This window comes from Petromyzon marinus, chromosome 77 (genome assembly GCF_048934315.1).
Source record: "Petromyzon marinus isolate PM22_M1 ecotype Great Lakes invasive population chromosome 77, UKy_Petmar_22M1.pri1.0, whole genome shotgun sequence".
Lineage (NCBI taxonomy): Eukaryota > Metazoa > Chordata > Hyperoartia > Petromyzontiformes > Petromyzontidae > Petromyzon > Petromyzon marinus.
In genome coordinates, this window is record NC_133743.1 from 5,798,560 (window position 1) to 5,821,017 (window position 22,458).

Below are 22,458 nucleotides of genomic sequence, written 5' to 3' on the forward strand. Positions count from 1 at the left end.
ACACAGAGACAGAGACACAGACAGAGACACAGAGACACAGATACTCAGAGACACAGAGACTCAGACACAGAGACAGAGACACAGACAGAGACACAGACAGAGACACAGAGACACAGATACTCAGAGACACAGACACTCAGACACAGAGACACAGAGACACAGACACAGAGACACAGACACAGAGACACAGAGACACAGAGACAGACACAGAGACACAGAGACAGAGACACAGACAGAGAGACACAGACACACAGACACACAGACACAGAGACACAGAGACACAGAGACAGACACAGAGACACAGAGACAGACACAGAGACAGACACAGAGACACAGAGACAGACACAGAGACAGACACAGAGACACAGACACAGAGACACAGACACAGAGACACAGACACAGAGACACAGACACTCAGACACAGAGACACAGAAACACACAGACACAGACACAGATACACAGAGACACAGACACAGAGACACAGACACAGAGACACAGAGACACAGAAACACACAGACACAGAGACAGACACAGAGACAGAGACACAGACACACAGAGACACAGAGACACAGAGACAGAAACACAGAGACAGAAACACAGAGACACAGACACAGAGACACAGACACAGAGACACAGAAACAGAGACACAGAGACAGTCAGACACAGAGTCAGACACAGAGTCAGACACAGAGTCAGACATAGAGACACAGACACAGACACAGAGACACAGACACACAGACACAGACACAGAGACACAGAGACACACAGACACACAGACACACAGACAGACACAGAGACACAGACACATAGACAGACACATAGACAGACACAGAGACAGACACAGAGACACAGACACACAGAGACACAGAGACAGAGACACAGAGACAGAAACACAGAGACAGAGACACACAGACAGAGAGACAGACACAGAGAGAGACACAGATACACAGACACAGAGACACAGACAGAGAGACAGACACAGATAGAGAGACAGACACAGAGACACAGAGACACAGGGTCACAGAGACACAGACACATAGACAGACACATAGACAGACACATAGACAGACACAGAGACAGACACAGAGACAGACACAGAGAGACAGAGACACAGAGACACAGACACATAGACAGACACAGAGATAGACACAGGTGTGTGTGTGGTGTGGGGTGTGTGGTGTGTATGTGGTGTGTGTGTGTGTGGTGTGTGTGGGGTGTGTGTGGTGTGTGTGTATGTGGTGTGTGTGTGTGGTCTGTGCGTGGTGTGTGTGTGTGTGTGGAGTGTGTGTGGTGTGTGTGTGTGTGTAGTGTGAGTGTGTGTAGTGTGAGTGTGTGTGTGGTGTGTGTGTGTGTTGTGAATGTGTGTGTGTAGTGTGGTGTGAGTGTGTGTGTGGTGTGTGTGTGTAGTGTGTGTGGTGTGAGAGTGTGAGTTTGTATGGTGTGTGAGTGTGTGTGGTGTGTGAGTGTGTGGTGTGTGAGTGTGTGGTGTGAGTGTGTGTGGTGTGTGTGTGTGTGGTGTGTGTGTGTGTGTGGTGTGTGTGGAGTGTGAATGTGGTGGGTTGGTGTGTGTGTGTGGTGTGTGTGTGGTGTGGGGTGTGGGGTGTGTGGTGTGTATGTGGTGTGTATGTGGTGTGTGTGTGTGTGGTGTGTGTGGAGTGTGAATGTGGTGGGTTGGTGTGTGTGTGTGTGTGGTGTGTGTGTGTGTGGTGTGTGTGTGGTGTGTGTGGTGTGTGTGTGTGGTCTGTGCGTGGTGTGTGTGTGTGGGGTGTGTGTGTGGTGTGTGTGGGGTGTGTGTGGTGTGTGTGGGGTGTGTGGTGTGTGTGTGGTGTGTGTGTGGTGTGTGTGTGGTGTGTGTGGTGTGTGTGTGGTGTGTGTGGTGTGTGTGGTGTGTGTGTGTGGTGTGTGGTGTGTGTGGTGTGTGTGTGTGGTCTGTGCGTGGTGTGTGTGTGGGGTGTGTGTGTGGTGTGTGTGGGGTGTGTGTGTGGTGTGTGTGTGGTGTGTGTGTGTTGTGAATGTGTGTGTGTAGTGTGGTGGGGAGTGATAGTGTAGCGGTTAGCGCGCTGCGCTATGAACCAGGCGACCCGGGTTCGATTCCCGCTCACGGCCAACACCAGTGACGATTATCTGAACCGGTTCCGGGCCTCCCCTAGGTCGACTCAGCCTCAAATGAGTACCTGGTGCGGTGTGTAAACATTGCCACTAGGGAGACAAAGGCGGTCGGGCGTGGTGCTGGCCACCCACCCCCTCGTGTACCGTTCCGGCCTTCATAGGTGCTCGCTAACAGCACTTGCCCCTACAGTCTGTTAAGGCTATATGGGGGATCTTTGTCTCTTTGTAGTGTGGTGTGAGTGTGTGTGTGTGTGGTGTGTGTGTGTAGTGTGTGTGGTGTGAGACTGTGAGTTTGTGTGGTGTGTGAGTGTGTGTGGTGTGTGAGTGTGTGTGAGTGTGTGTGGAGTGTGTGGTGTTGTGTGTGTGTGGGGTGTGTGTGTGTGGTGAGTGTGTGGTGGGTGTGGTGTGTGTGTGTTGTGTGTGTGTGTAGTGTGTGTGTGTGGTGTGTGTGTAGTGAGTGTGGTGTGTGTGTGTGGTGTGAGTGTGTGTGGTGAGTGTGGTGTGTGTGTGGTGAGTGTGGTGAGTGTGTGGTGTGAGTGTGTGTGATGTATGTGTGGTGTGTGTGCGGTGTGAGTGTGTGTGGTGTGAGTGTGTGTGGTGTGTGTGGTGTGAGTGTGTGGTGTGTGTGCGGTGTGAGTGTGTGTGGTGTGAGTGTGTGGTGTGAGTGGTGTGTGTGAATGTGGTGTGTGTGTGGTGTGTGTGTGATAAGTGTGTGTGTGGTGAGTGTGTGTGGTGTGTGTGGTGTCTGTGTGTGTGGTGTGTGTGTGGTGTGTGTGAGTGTGGTGTGTGTGTGTGCTGTGTGTGGTGTGTGGTGTGTGTGAGTGTGGTGTATTAATGTGGTGTGTGTGTGGTTTGTGTGTGTGGGGAGTGGTGGTGAGTGTGTGTGGTGTGTGTGGTGTGTGTGGTGAGTGTGTGTGGTGTGTGTGGTGTGTGTGGTGAGTGTGTGTGTGGTGTGGTGTGTACACTGTGTGTGGTGGTGAGTGTGTGTGGTGTGTGTGGTGTGTGTGTGTGGTGTGTGTGTGGTGGTGAGTGTGAGTGTGTGGTGGTGAGTGTGTATGTGTGTGTGGTGTGTGTGGTGTGTGTGGTGTGTACACTGTGTGTGGTGTGTGGGGAGCGGTGGGTGTAGTGGTCAGCGCTACGCTGCGCTACGAACCCGGCGACCCGAGTTCGATTATCTGAACCGGTCCTGGGCCTCCCCTAGGTCGACTCAGCCTCAAATGAGTGCCTGGTGCTCTGTGTTAACATCACCATTGGAGAGAGACAAAGGCGGCCGGGCGTGGTGCTACCGGCCACACCACCCCCTCTGTGTGTGCCACTCTTCCGGCCTTGCTAGGTGCTGCTGCTTCTCGTACTAAGCAGCACTTGCCCCAACAGTCTGTTAAGGCTTCACGGGGGATCTTTGTCTTTGTAGGCGTACCTCCACTCTATGGATATCATTCATCGGGACCTCAACTCACCCAATTGCTTCGTACGGCGGGTAAGATACACACACCGTACACACACACCGTACACACACCGTACACACACACCGTACACACACCGTACACACACCGTACACACACACCGTACACACACCGTACACACACACCGTACACACACACCGTACACACACACTGTACACACACCGTACACACACACCGTACACACACACTGTACACACACCGTACACACACACCGTACACACACACTGTACACACACCGTACACACACCATACACACACACCGTACACACACACCGTACACACACCGTACACACACACCGTACACACACCGTACACACACCGTACATACACACTGTACACACACACCGCACACACACACTGTACACACACCGTACACACACTGTAGACACACACCGTAGACACACACAGTACACACACACTGTACACACCGTACACACACACCGTGTACACACCGTACACACACACTGTACACACACCGTACACACACCGTACACACACCGTACATACACACCGTACACACACACCGTACATACACACTGTACACACACACCGTACACACACACTGTACACACACCGTACACACACACCGTACACACACTGTACACACACTGTAGACACACACTGTACACACCGTACACACACCGTACACACACCGTACACACACCGTACACACACACCGTACACACACCGTACACACACACCATACACACACACCGTACACACACCGTACACACACACCGTACACACACACCATACACACACCGTACACACACACCGTACACACACCGTACACACACCGTACACACACACCGTACACACACACTGTACACACACCGTACACACACCGTACACACACACCGTACACACACACACCGTACACACACACACCGTACACACACACACCGTACACACACACACCGTACACACACACACTGTACACACACACCGTACACACACCGTACACACACACCGTACACACACCGTACACACACCTTACACACACCGTACACACACCGTACACACACCGTACACACACACTGTACACACACACCGTGTACACACCGTGTACACACCGTACACACACACCGTACACACACACACCGTACACACACCGTACACACACACTGTACACACACACTGTACACACACACCGTACACACACCGTACACATGCACCGTACACACACCGTGTACACACCGTACACACACCGTACACACACACCGTACACACACCGTACACACACCGTACACACACACCGTACATACACACTGTGCACACACACCGTACACACACCGTACACACACCGTACACACACACCGTACACACACACCGTACACACACACCGTACACACACACCGTACACACACTGTACACACACTGTAGACACACACCGTAGACACACACAGTACACACACACTGTACACACCGTACACACACACAGTACACACACCGTACACACACACCGTACACACACCGTACACACACCGTACACACACCATACACACACACCGTGCACACACACCATACACACACCGTACACACGCACCATACACACACACTGTACACACACACACCGTACACACACTGTACACACACACACCGTGTACACACACCGTACACACACGCACCGTACACACACCGTACACACACACCGTACACACACGCACCGTACACACACCATACACACACACCGTACACACACCGTACACACACCGTACACACACACACCGTACACACACCGTACACACACTGTACACACACCGTACACACACACCGTACACACACACACCGTACACACACACCGTACACACACACCGTACACACACATTGTACACACACCATACACACACCGTACACACACCGTACACACACTGTACACACACCGTACACACACCGTACACACACACCGTACACACACCGTACACACACACCGTACACACACCGTACACACACACCGTACACACACACCGTACACACACCGTACACACACCGTACACACACCGTACACACACACCGTAGACACACCGTACACACACTGTACACACACCGTACACACACCGTACACACACCGTACACACACTGTACACACACCGTACACACACTGTACACACACCGTACACACACATCGTACACACACACCCGTACACACACACACCGTGTACACACACCGTACACACACCGTACACACACACCGTACACACACTGTACACACACTGTACACACACCGTACACACACACCGTACACACACACCCGTACACACACACACCGTACACACACACCGTACACACACAACGTACACACACACCGTGTACACACACCGTACACACACACCGTGTACACACACCGTACACACACACCGTGCACACAACGTACACACACACCACATACACACCATACACACACACCGTGTACACACACCGTACACACACCATACACACACCGTACACACACACCGTACACACACACACCGTACACACACACACTGTACACACACCGTACACACACACCGTACACACACACCGTACACACACCGTACACACATACAGACACCATACACACACACCGTACACACACACCGTACACACACACACCGTACACACACACACCGTACACACACTGTACACACACACCGTACACACACCGTACACACACACCGTACACACACCATACACACACCGTACACACACACCGTACACACATACAGACACCGTACACACACACCGTACACACACACCGTACACACACACCGTACACACTCTACACACACACCGTACACACACCGTACACACACACTGTACACACACACTGTACACACACACCGTACACACACCGTACACACACCGTACACACACACCGTACACACACCCGTATACACACACACCGTACACACACACTGTACACACACACCGTACACACACCGTACACACACATTGTACACACACTGTACACACACCGTACACTTACCGTACACACACACCGTACACACCGTCCACACACCGCACACACACACTGTACACACACCGTACACACACACTGTACACACACCGTACACACACACTGTACACACATCGTACACACACCGTACACACACACCGCACACACACACCGTACACACACACACCGTACACACACACCGTACACACACACCGTACACACACACCGTACACACACACCGTACACACACCGTACACACACCGTACACACACACCGTACACACACACCGTACACACACCGTACACACACACCGTACACACACCGTACACACACACCGTACACACACACCGTACACCCACTGTACACACACCGTACACACACCGTACACACACACCGTACACACACACTGTACACACACACCGTACACACACCGTGTACACACACCGTACACACACCGTACACACACACTGTACACACACCGTACACACACACCGTACACACACACCGTACAGACACACTGTACACACACATACCGTACACACACTGTACACACACCGTACACACACCCTACACACACCGTACACACACACCGTACAGACACACTGTACACACACACACCGTACACACACACCGTACACACACACCGTGTACACACACCGTACACACACCGTACACACACCATACACACACCGTACACACACACCGTACACACACACACCGTACACACACACCGTACACACTGTACACACACCGTACACACACCATACACACACCGTACACACACACCGTACACACACACACCGTACACACACACCGTACACACTGTACACACACCGTACACACACACTGTACACACACCGTACACACACACCGTACACACACACCGTACACACACACTGTACACACACCGTACACACACCGTACACACACACCATACACACACACCGTACACACACCGTACACACACACCGTACACACACACACAGTACACACACACTGTACACACACCGTACACACACACTGTACACACACCGTACACACACACCGTACACACACCGTACACACACACCGTACACACACACCGTACACACACCGTACACACACACTGTACACACACCGTACACACACACACCGTACACACACACACTGTACACACACCGTACACACACACCGTACACACACACCGTACACACACCGTACACACACACCGTACACACACCGTACACACACACTGTACACACACCGTACACACACACACTGTACACACACCGTACACACACACCGTACACACACACCGTACACACACCGTACACACACACTGTACACACACCGTACACACACACACCGTACACACACACACTGTACACACACCGTACACACACACCGTACACACACACCGTACACACACACCGTACACACACCGTACACACACCGTACACACACACCGTACACACACACCGTACACACACACACTGTACACACACTGTACACACACCGTACACACACACCGTACACACACACCGTACACACACCGTACACACATACAGACACCATACACACACACCGTACACACACACCGTACACACACACCGTACACACACACCGTACACACACTGTACACACACACCGTACACACACCGTACACACACACCGTACACACACCGTACACACACCGTACACACACACCGTACACACATACAGACACCGTACACACACACCGTACACACACACCGTACACACACACCGTACACACTCTACACACACACCGTACACACACCGTACACACACACTGTACACACACACTGTACACACACACCGTACACACACCGTACACACACCGTACACACACACCGTACACACACACCGTACACACACACCGTACACACACACTGTACACACACACCGTACACACACCGTACACACACATTGTACACACACTGTACACACACCGTACACTTACCGTACACACACACCGTACACACCGTCCACACACCGTACACACACACTGTACACACACCGTACACACACACTGTACACACACTGTACACACACCGTACACACACCGTACACACACACTGTACACACACCGTACACACACCGTACACACACACCGCACACACACACCGTACACACACACACCGTACACACACACCGTACACACACACCGTACACACACCGTACACACACACCGTACACACACCGTACACACACACCGTACACACACACCGTACACCCACTGTACACACACCGTACACACACCGTACACACACACCGTACACACACACTGTACACACACACCGTACACACACCGTGTACACACACCGTACACACACCATACACACACACTGTACACACACCCTACACACACACCGTACACACACACCGTACAGACACACTGTACACACACATACCGTACACACACTGTACACACACCGTACACACACCCTACACACACACCGTACACACACACCGTACAGACACACTGTACACACACACACCGTACACACACACCGTACACACACACCGTACACACACACCGTGTACACACCGTACAAACACCGTACACACACACCGTACACACACACCGTACACACCCCGTACACACACCGTACACACACACCGTACACACACACACCGTACACACACACCGTACACACACACCGTACACACACACCGTACACACACCGTACACTCACACCGTACACACACCGTACACACACACCGTACACACACACCGTACACACACCGTACACACACCGTACACACACACCGTACACACACACCGTACACACACCATACACACACACCGTACACACACCGTACACACACACCGTACACACACCGTACACACACCGTACACACACACCGTACACACACCATACACACACACCGTACACACACCATACACACACACCGTACACACACCGTACACACACACCGTACACACACCGTACACACACACCGTACACACACACCGTACACACACCGTACACACACCGTACACACACCGTACACACACCGTACACACACACCGTACACACACCGTACACACACCGTACACACACACTGTACACACACCGTACACACACACACCATACACACACACACTGTACACACACCGTACACACACACCGTACACACACACCGTACACACACACCGTACACACACCGTACACACACCGTACACACACACCGTACACACACACACTGTACACACACACACTGTACACACACCGTACACACACACCGTACACACACACCGTACACACACCGTACACACATACAGACACCATACACACACACACCGTACACACACACCGTACACACACACCGTACACACACTGTACACACACACCGTACACACACCGGACACACACACCGTACACACACCGTACACACACCGTACACACACACCGTACACACATACAGACACCGTACACACACACCGTACACACACACCGTACACACACACCGTACACACTCTACACACACACCGTACACACACCGTACACACACACTGTACACACACACTGTACACACACACCGTACACACACCGTACACACACACCGTACACACACACCGTACACACACACCGTACACACACACCGTACACACACACTGTACACACACACCGTACACACACCGTACACACACATTGTACACACACTGTACACACACCGTACACTTACCGTACACACACACCGTACACACCGTCCACACACCGTACACACACACTGTACACACACCGTACACACACACTGTACACACACCGTACACACACCGTACACACACACTGTACACACACCGTACACACACCGTACACACACACCGCACACACACACCGTACACACACACACCGTACACACACACCGTACACACACACCGTACACACACCGTACACACACACCGTACACACACCGTACACACACCGTACACACACACCGTACACACACACCGTACACACACTGTACACACACACCGTACACACACCGTACACACACACCGTACACACACCATACACACACCGTACACACACACCGTACACACATACAGACACCGTACACACACACCGTACACACACACCGTACACACACACCGTACACACTCTACACACACACCGTACACACACCGTACACACACACTGTACACACACACTGTACACACACACCGTACACACACCGTACACACACCGTACACACACACCGTACACACACACCGTACACACACACCGTACACACACACCGTACACACACCGTACACACACATTGTACACACACTGTACACACACCGTACACTTACCGTACACACACACCGTACACACAGTCCACACACCGTACACACACACCGTACACACACCGTACACACACACCGTACACACACACCGTACACCCACTGTACACACACCGTACACACACCGTACACACACACCGTACACACACACTGTACACACACACCGTACACACACCGTGTACACACACCGTACACACACCGTACACACACACTGTACACACACCGTACACACACACCGTACACACACCCTACACACACACCGTACACACACACCGTACAGACACACTGTACACACACATACCGTACACACACTGTACACACACCGTACACACACCCTACACACACACCGTACACACACACCGTACAGACACACTGTACACACACACACCGTACACACACACCGTACACACACACCGTGTACACACCGTACACACACCGTACACACACACCGTACACACACACCGTACACACCCCGTACACACACCGTACACACACACCGTACACACACACACCGTACACACACACCGTACACACACACCGTACACACACACCGTACACACACCGTACACTCACACCGTACACACACCGTACACACACACCGTACACACACACCGTACACACACCGTACACTCACACCGTACACACACCGTACACACACACCGTACACACACCATACACACACACCGTACACACACACCGTACACACACCGTACACACACCGTACACACACACCGTACACACACCCCGTACACACACCATACACACACACCGTACACACACCATACACACACACCGTACACACACCATACACACACACCGTACACACACCGTACACACACCCCGTACACACACCCCGTACACACACCCCGTACACACACCGTACACACACACCGTACACACACACCGTACACCCACTGTACACACACCGTACACACACCGTACACACACACCGTACACACACACTGTACACACACACCGTACACACACCGTGTACACACACCGTACACACACCATACACACACACTGTACACACACCCTACACACACACCGTACACACACACCGTACACACACACTGTACACACACATACCGTACACACACTGTACACACACCGTACACACACCCTACACACACACCGTACACACACACCGTACAGACACACTGTACACACACACACCGTACACACACACCGTGTACACACCGTACACACACCGTACACACACACCGTACACACACACCGTACACACCCCGTACACACACCGTACACACACACCGTACACACACACACCGTACACACACACCGTACACACACACCGTACACACACCGTACACTCACACCGTACACACACCGTACACACACACCGTACACACACACCGTACACACACCGTACACTCACACCGTACACACACCGTACACACACACCGTACACACACCATACACACACACCGTACACACACACCGTACACACACCGTACACACACCGTACACACACACCGTACACACACCCCGTACACACACCATACACACACACCGTACACACACCATACACACACACCGTACACACACCATACACACACACCGTACACACACCGTACACACACCCCGTACACACACCCCGTACACACACCCCGTACACACACCCCGTACACACACCGTACACACACACCGTACACACACACCGTACACCCACTGTACACACACCGTACACACACCGTACACACACACCGTACACACACACTGTACACACACACTGTACACACACCGTGTACACACACCGTACACACACCATACACACACACTGTACACACACCCTACACACACACCGTACACACACACCGTACACACACACTGTACACACACATACCGTACACACACTGTACACACACCGTACACACACCCTACACACACACCGTACACACACACCGTACAGACACACTGTACACACACACACCGTACACACACACCGTACACACACACACCGTACACACACACCGTGTACACACCGTACACACACCGTACACACACACCGTACACACACACCGTACACACCCCGTACACACACCGTACACACACACCGTACACACACACACCGTACACACACACCGTACACACACACCGTACACACACACCGTACACACACCGTACACTCACACCGTACACACACCGTACACACACACCGTACACACACACCGTACACACACCGTACACACACCGTACACACACACCGTACACACACACCGTACACACACCATACACACACACCGTACACACACCGTACACACACACCGTACACACACCGTACACACACCGTACACACACACCGTACACACACCATACACACACACCGTACACACACCATACACACACACCGTACACACACCGTACACACACACCGTACACACACCGTACACACACACCGTACACACACACCGTACACACACCGTACACACACACTGTACACACACCGTACACACACCGTACACACACACCGTACACACACCGTACACACACCGTACACACACACTGTACACACACCGTACACACACACACCATACACACACACACTGTACACACACCGTACACACACACCGTACACACACACCGTACACACACCGTACACACACCGTACACACACACCGTACACACACACACCGTACACACACACACTGTACACACACCGTACACACACACCGTACACACACCGTACACACATACAGACACACATACAGACACCATACACACACACCGTACACACACACCGTACACACACACCGTACACACACTGTACACACACACCGTACACACACCGTATACACACACCGTACACACACCGTACACACACCGTACACACACACCGTACACACATACAGACACCGTACACACACACCGTACACACACACCGTACACACACACCGTACACACTCTACACACACACCGTACACACACCGTACACACACACTTTACACACACACTGTACACACACACCGTACACACACCGTACACACACCGTACACACACACCGTACACACACACCGTACACACACACCGTACACACACACTGTACACACACACCGTACACACACCGTACACACACATTGTACACACACTGTACACACACCGTACACTTACCGTACACACACACCGTACACACCGTCCACACACCGTACACACACACTGTACACACACCGTACACACACACTGTACACACACCGTACACACACCGTACAAACACACTGTACACACACCGTACACACACCGTACACACACACCGCACACACACACCGTACACACACACACCGTGCACACACACCGTACACACACACCGTACACACACCGTACACACACACCGTACACACACACCGTACACACACCGTACACACACCGTACACACACACCGTACACACACACCGTACACACACTGTACACACACACCGTACACACACCGTACACACACACCGTACACACACCATACACACACCGTACACACACACCGTACACACATACAGACACCGTACACACACACCGTACACACACACCGTACACACTCTACACACACACCGTACACACACCGTACACACACACTGTACACACACACTGTACACACACACCGTACACACACCGTACACACACCGTACACACACACCGTACACACACACCGTACACACACACTGTACACACACACCGTACACACACCGTACACACACATTGTACACCCACTGTACACACACCGTACACTTACCGTACACACACACCGTACACACCGTCCACACACCGTACACACACACCGTACACACACCGTACACACACACCGTACACACACACCGTACACCCACTGTACACACACCGTACACACACCGTACACACACACCGTACACACACACTGTACACACACACCGTACACACACCGTGTACACACACCGTACACACACCGTACACACACACTGTACACACACCGTACACACACACCGTACACACACCCTACACACACACCGTACACACACACCGTACAGACACACTGTACACACACATACCGTACACACACTGTACACACACCGTACACACACCCTACACACACACCGTACACACACACCGTACAGACACACTGTACACACACACACCGTACACACACACCGTACACACACACCGTGTACACACCGTACACACACCGTACACACACACCGTACACACACACCGTACACACCCCGTACACACACCGTACACACACACCGTACACACACACACCGTACACACACACCGTACACACACACCGTACACACACACCGTACACACACCGTACACTCACACCGTACACACACCGTACACACACACCGTACACACACACCGTACACACACCGTACACTCACACCGTACACACACCGTACACACACACCGTACACACACCATACACACACACCGTACACACACACCGTACACACACCGTACACACACCGTACACATACACCGTACACACACCCCGTACACACACCATACACACACACCGTACACACACCATACACACACACCGTACACACACCATACACACACACCGTACACACACCGTACACACACCGTACACACACCCCGTACACACACCCCGTACACACACCGTACACACACACCGTACACACACCGTACACACACACCGTACACACACACCGTACACACACCCCGTACACACACCGTGCACACACACCGTACACACACACCGTACACACACCGTACACACACATACACACACCGTACACACACACACCGTACACACACCGTACACACACACACCGTACACACACCGTACACATACACCGTACACACACCGTGCACACACACCGTACACACACACTGTACACACACACTGTACACACACTGTACACACACATACACACACCGTACACACACACACCGTACACACACCGTACACATACACCGTACACACACCGTGCACACACACCGTACACACACCGTACACACACCGTACACACACACCGTACACACACACCGTACACACACACCGTACACACACACCGTACACACACCGTACACACACCGTACACACACACCGTACACACACACCGTGTACACACCGTACACACACCGTACACACACACCGTACACACACACCGTACACACCCCGTACACACACCGTACACACACACACCGTACACACACACACCGTACACACACACCGTACACACACCGTACACACACACTGTACACACACACCGTACACACACCGTACACACACCGTACACACACACTGTACACACACCGTACACACCCCGTACACACACCGTACACACACACCGTACACACACACTGTACACACACCGTACACACCCCGTATACACACCGTACACACACACACCGTACACACACACCGTGTGCACACCATACACACACTGTACACACACTGTACACACACCGTACACACACACTGTACACACACCGTACACACCCCGTATACACACCGTACACACACACACCGTACACACACACCGTGTGCACACCGTACACACACTGTACACACACTGTACACACACCGTACACACACCTTACACACACACCGTACACACACACTGTACACACACACTGTACACACACACTGTACACACACACCGTACACACACCCCGTACACACACCGTACACACACACCATACACACACCGTACACACGCACCATACACACACACCGCACACACACACCGTACACACACTGTACACACACACCGTACACACACACCGTACACACACACCGTACACACACACCGTACACACACACCGTACACACACACCGTACACACATCGTACACACACACACCGTACACACACTGTACACACACACACCGTACACACACACCGTACACACACCGTACACACACACCGTACACACACCGTACACACACCGTACACACACCGTACACACACACACACCGTACACACACACCGTACACACACACCGTACACACACACCGTACACACACACCATACACACACACCGTACACACACACACCGTACACACACCGTACACACACACCGTACACACACACCGTACACACACACACACCGTACACACACACACCGTACACACACACACCGTACACACACACCGTACACACACACACGGTATGAATCTCCCCCCCATCTCCCCCCCCCCCCCTCAACCATCTCCCCACCATACCCCTCCAACCCACCGTCTCCCCCCCCCACCATACCCCTCCCCCCCACCATCTCCCCCGCCCCCCCACCATACCCCCCACCACACCATCTCTTCCCCCTTCCCCCCACCATTTCCCCCCACCAGGACCGTTCCGTAGTGGTTGCCGACTTTGGCCTGGCCCGGCTCATGGTGGATGAGGTTTCACGAACTTCACCGTCACCGCCACCGCCTCCGTCGTCATCATCGGCCCCGTCATCACCATCATCATCATCAGCAGCATCATCATCATCATCAGCAGCATCACCACCATCAGCATCATCATCATCAGCGGCGCCGGCGTCCGGTTCTCGCCGGAGGGTGTTGCGACGTCCGGACCGTCGCAAGCGATACACCGTGGTGGGAAACCCGTACTGGATGGCGCCGGAGATGATCAACGGTGAGACGGTGAGACGGTGAGACGGTGACGGTGAGACGGAGACGGTGAGACGGTGACGGTGAGACGGTGAGACGGTGACGGTGAGACGGAGACGGTGAGACGGTGACGGTGAGACGGTGAGACGGTGACGGTGAGACGGTGGATGGAGAGACGGTGAGACGGTGACGGTGAGACGGTGAGACGGTGACGGTGAGACGGTGAGACGGTGACGGTGAGACGGTGGACGGTGAGACGGTGACGGTGAGACGGTGACGGTGAGACGGTGACGGTGAGACGGTCACGGTGAGACGGTGACGGTGAGACGGTGAGACGGTGAGACAGTGAGACAGTGAGACGGTGACGGTGAGACGGTGAGACGGTGAGACGGTGACGGTGAGACGGTGAGACGGTGACGGTGAGACGCTTGATGGTGAGACGGTGAGACGGTGACGGTGAGACGGTGACGGTGACGGTGAGACGGTGACGGTGAGACGCTTGACGGTGAGACGGTGAGACGGTGAGACGGTGACGGTGACGGTGAGACGGTGACGGTGACGGTGAGACGCTTGATGGTGAGACGGTGACGGTGAGACGGTGACGGTGAGACGGTGAGACGGTGAGACGGTGAGACGGTGACGGTGAGACGCTTGATGGTGAGACGGTGACGGTGAGACGGTGAGACGGTGACGGTGAGACGGTGACGGTGAGACGGTGTATGGTGACGGTGGACGGTGAGACGGTGACGGTGGACGGTGAAACGGTGACGGTGAGACGCTTGATGGTGAGACGGTGACGGTGAGACGGTGAGACAGAGACGGTGAGACAGAGACGGTGACGGTGAGACGGTGACGGTGAGACGGTGAGACGGTGAGACAGAGACGGTGACGGTGAGACGGTGACGGTGAGACGGTGACGGTGAGACGGTGAGACGGTGACGGTGAGACGGTGACGGTGAGACGGTGAGACGGTGAGACGGTGAGACGGTGACGGTGAGACGGTGACGGTGAGACGGTGAGACGGTGACGGTGAGACGGTGAGACGGTGACGGTGAGACGGTGACGGTGACGGTGAGACGGTGACGGTGAGACGGTGGCGGTGAGACGGTGAGACGGTGACGGTGAGACGGTGACGGTGAGACGGTGACGGTGAGACGGTGACGGTGAGACGGTGAGACGGTGACGGTGAGACGGTGACGGTGAGACGGTGGCGGTGAGACGGTGGCGGTGAGGCGGTGAGACGGTGAGACAGAGACGGTGACGGTGAGACGGTGACGGTGAGGCACGGCCGCCCCCAGCACCCAGCCACTCACAGGCTGTGGCTACTTCCTGCACTCTTGGAGATCGCTGCCTAACGCTTGCCTCGTCGTCATCATCGTCATCGTCATCATCGTCATCATCGTCAACATCGTCATCATCATCGTCGTCATCGTCGTCGTCATCGTCATCATTATCGTCGTCATCGTCGTCATCATCATCATTATCGTCGTCATCATCGTCGTCGTCGTCGTCGTCGTCATCATCGTCATCATCATCGTCATCATCAACATCATCATCAACATCATCATCATCAACATCATTGTCATCGTCGTCGTCATCGTCGTCATCGTCATCATCGTCATCATCGTCATCATCATTGTCATCATCGTCATCATCATCGTCATCATCATCGTCATCATCGTCCCTCTTGTTGTTCTGTGCAGGGAAGCGCTACGATGAGAAGGTCGACATCTTCTCATTCGGCATCGTTCTGTGTGAGGTACAGCCCCCTCGCTCACACTCACTCACTCACCCACTCACTCACTCACTAACGCACACACTCGCACACTTACACACACTAACTCGCTCACTCACTCACACACTCACTCACTCACTCACACACTCACTCACTAACGCACACTCGCACACACCAGCACACACTCGCACACTTACACACGCTCACTCACTCACACACTCACTCACTAACGCACACTCGCGCACACACCAGCACACACTCACACACTTACACACACTAACTCACTCACTCACTCACACACTCACTCACTAACGCACACACTCACACACTTACACACACTAACTCACTCACTCACATACTCACTCACTCACTCACTAACGCACACACTCTCGCAAACACCAGCACACACTCGCACACTTACACACGCTCACTCACTCACACACTCACTCACTAACGCACACACCAGCACACACTCGCACACTTACACACACTAACTCGCTCACTCACTCACACACTCACTCACTAACGCACACACTCGCACACTTATACACACTAACTCGCTCACACTCGCTCACTCACTCACACACTCGCTCACTCACTCACACACTCACTCACTAACGCACACACTCACACACTTACACACACTAACTCACTCACTCACATACTCACTCACTCACTCACTAACGCACACATTCTCGCACACACCAGCACACACTCGCACACTTACACACGCTCACTCGCTTACACTCGCTCACTCACTCACACTCGCTCACACACACTCAACAACAACAACAACCGCCATTCGCCACTAAGTGGCGCTGACGTCACCACGACTCCTGTGCCAGGCCATGTGCACGTTGAGGCCACGTGAAGTGTCGAACGCCCGCTGGCAGGAGGTCACGGGGCAGACCCAGGTGCCACGGGTCGACTGACTGAGATGACTGGCTGATGCACCACCTGTGCCCCCTACCGTGCCAACCTGCTGTGCTTTAGCCACCCGGCGCTCCGCTCGTTGTTGTGAGCGTCGCTCCTCCACCCTCCGTTGTTGTTGTTTGAGGGCGACTGCCTCCAACTGCCCAGTAGCATCCTTCATGAGCCTCCTCCACAGAGGCCGATCTTGACACTGCTGGTACCAGTCATCGGCAAGTCCACTCAGCTCCACGTCCTCCTGTTCCACATCACTCCATCTCTTCTCTAGCCCGTGCCGCGCCCGCTTAGCCCCCTCAATCCGGCCGAACAAAAGCTGTTTTGGCATGCGGTGGCTGGGCATGCAGGCTACATGACCCAGCCAACGCAGCCTTGCCTGCCGGAGGAGTTCACCAATGGGACTTTGTCCAGATCTTTCAAGGATTTGTGAGCTCGCACAATCCAGACTGGTTAAACCCAGGATGGATCGTAGGCAGGTCAGCCTAAATGTTTCTAACCGGCGAAGATGTTGCATTAGGGGGGTCCATGTTTCGCAAGCATAGAGAAGGGAGGGAATGACCGTGGCTGAGAAGACCTGAAGCTTAGTGCGGAGCGACAGACCAGGTAGCTTCCACACAGCGTTACGCAACCGATGAAAAGACAATGCTTCTCGACTGATTCGGAGTGAGACCTCTGCTGTTAAACTGCCCCATCACCAATTGGGAGTTGTGGGAGTGGAGTGTCCGATGGTACAAAATACCCAGGCAGGTGCTTAGTTTTGGTGGGGCTGATGGTAAGGCCCCATCTCTTGGTGGCACACTCCAGTTTCAGCAGCAGCGTCTCCAACTCCTCCTCTGAATGAGCAGCTATTACCAAATCATCAGCGTACATAACATGGTTGAGCAATAGGGAGCCATCCCTTGACTGCACCCGGGCATCGATCAGCCTCCCATTATACCTGTACCAAATGGAGATTTCCCCGGTACAGCTATTGAAGGCTTCACGAACTATGTGGTCAAAATAGATGTTAAATAATGTGGGAGCCAGAGGACATCCCTGTCGCACCCCACGGTGTACGCGGAATGGCTCTGACTCCCGGCCACGTAGTTTTACCCGGGCCCGCTCACCATCATGAAGGTCCTTCATGCAGAGGGTCAGGGACTCCAAAAGCACAAAGAACAACCCAGAGCCCAGGGCCTACTGATGGTATCATAGTCCTTGACCAGGTCAATAAAGCAGAGATGTAGGTCTTGTTGGAATTCCCTACACCTCTGCTGTAGCAGACGGATAGAAAAAATGGCATCTCTGCAGGACCGCCCTTTCCTGAAACCGCATTGGGGCTCCGCATGCCTCTCCTCAGCGTGCCTAGCAAGGCGATGTTGAATAATCCTTGCCAGGACCTTTCCCGGCATGCTAAGGAGTGAGATGCCCCTGTAGTTGTTACAGTCTATACGGCCCCCCTTGTTAAAGAGGGGGACCACCAGGGCATCCTTCCAATCCTGCGGAACCCGTCCAGTGGTCCAGACTGTTGTTATGATGTCATATATGGCAGTCTGCACACAAACGCCACCCTCCCTCAGCATTTCGCTTGGGAGATCATCTCTGTCCGCTGCCTTTCCTGGTCTCAGACTCCGGATCGCCTTCAGTACTTCCTCAACAGATGGCACCTCAGCCAGCCACTCACAGGGGGTGACTTCTAATATTTGAGGCACCGCAGCCTCAGCAGGGTCATCCTCACTTTGTGCCAAGATGTTTTCCTGGCTGAGGGATTTTCCCTCCCCCAGGACCTCACAGAAATGCTCAACAAATCTGCAAACCTGTTCCTGGGGGTCGGAGATTGGATCACCGTTTTTTCCCCTAATGATGGTAATAGGTGTGGCACTGCAGATTACTTTTTTGATGGAGTTAAATAGAGATTTGTGATCACGGGCCACTGAGGCAGACTCCATCTCCTCAGCAACCCGCAACCACCACCCATCCTTGCAGCGCCTCTCGGCTCTCCGAACCTCCGAGCGAAGGCTGCGGTAAGCCTCCTCATTCTCTGACGTGGGATTCTGTAGCCGATGACAGTGGGCCTGTCGCTTTTTCTCAACCATCCTGAACACCTCCTCTGTCAGCCAGGGTCTCTGGGGAGGTCTGGACCACGTACCCAAAGCAGCCATTGCAGCTGCATGAGTCACAGTCCTAAACCTTGCCCATATCCCCTCGACATCAGGGGATTGGGGGACAATGCCAATCCCAGCCGCAACCGATGATGAAATTCTCACTTGCAACTTTCATCAGATAACTGAGACCAGGCCACTAAGGGTTTGAATGGGATCCTGGGTGTACACCCACCACCGGAGTGGAAGAATAGCAGGCGGATCTTACAGTTGACTAGTCGATGGTCAGAGGGCAGATCAGCTCCAAGGTAGGTCCTGGTGTCAAGGACATGGGCTCGCATCCGCTGGTCC

General features: G+C 53.5%; 1 protein-coding gene across 1 annotated transcript in view; it reads left to right on the top strand.

The window, feature by feature from the left end:
- LOC116958416 (LIM domain kinase 1-like) overlaps positions 1-20,110 on the top strand; it is a 77,550-nt gene extending 57,440 nt beyond the window's left edge. Inside the window, 3 exon segments of the mRNA XM_076056758.1 lie at positions 3,521-3,586; positions 17,098-17,389; positions 19,068-20,110. Coding sequence (XP_075912873.1) covers positions 3,521-3,586; positions 17,098-17,389; positions 19,068-19,411 — 702 coding nt within the window. The 3' untranslated portion in view covers positions 19,412-20,110.
- The last annotated feature ends 2,348 nt before the right edge of the window (positions 20,111-22,458 follow it).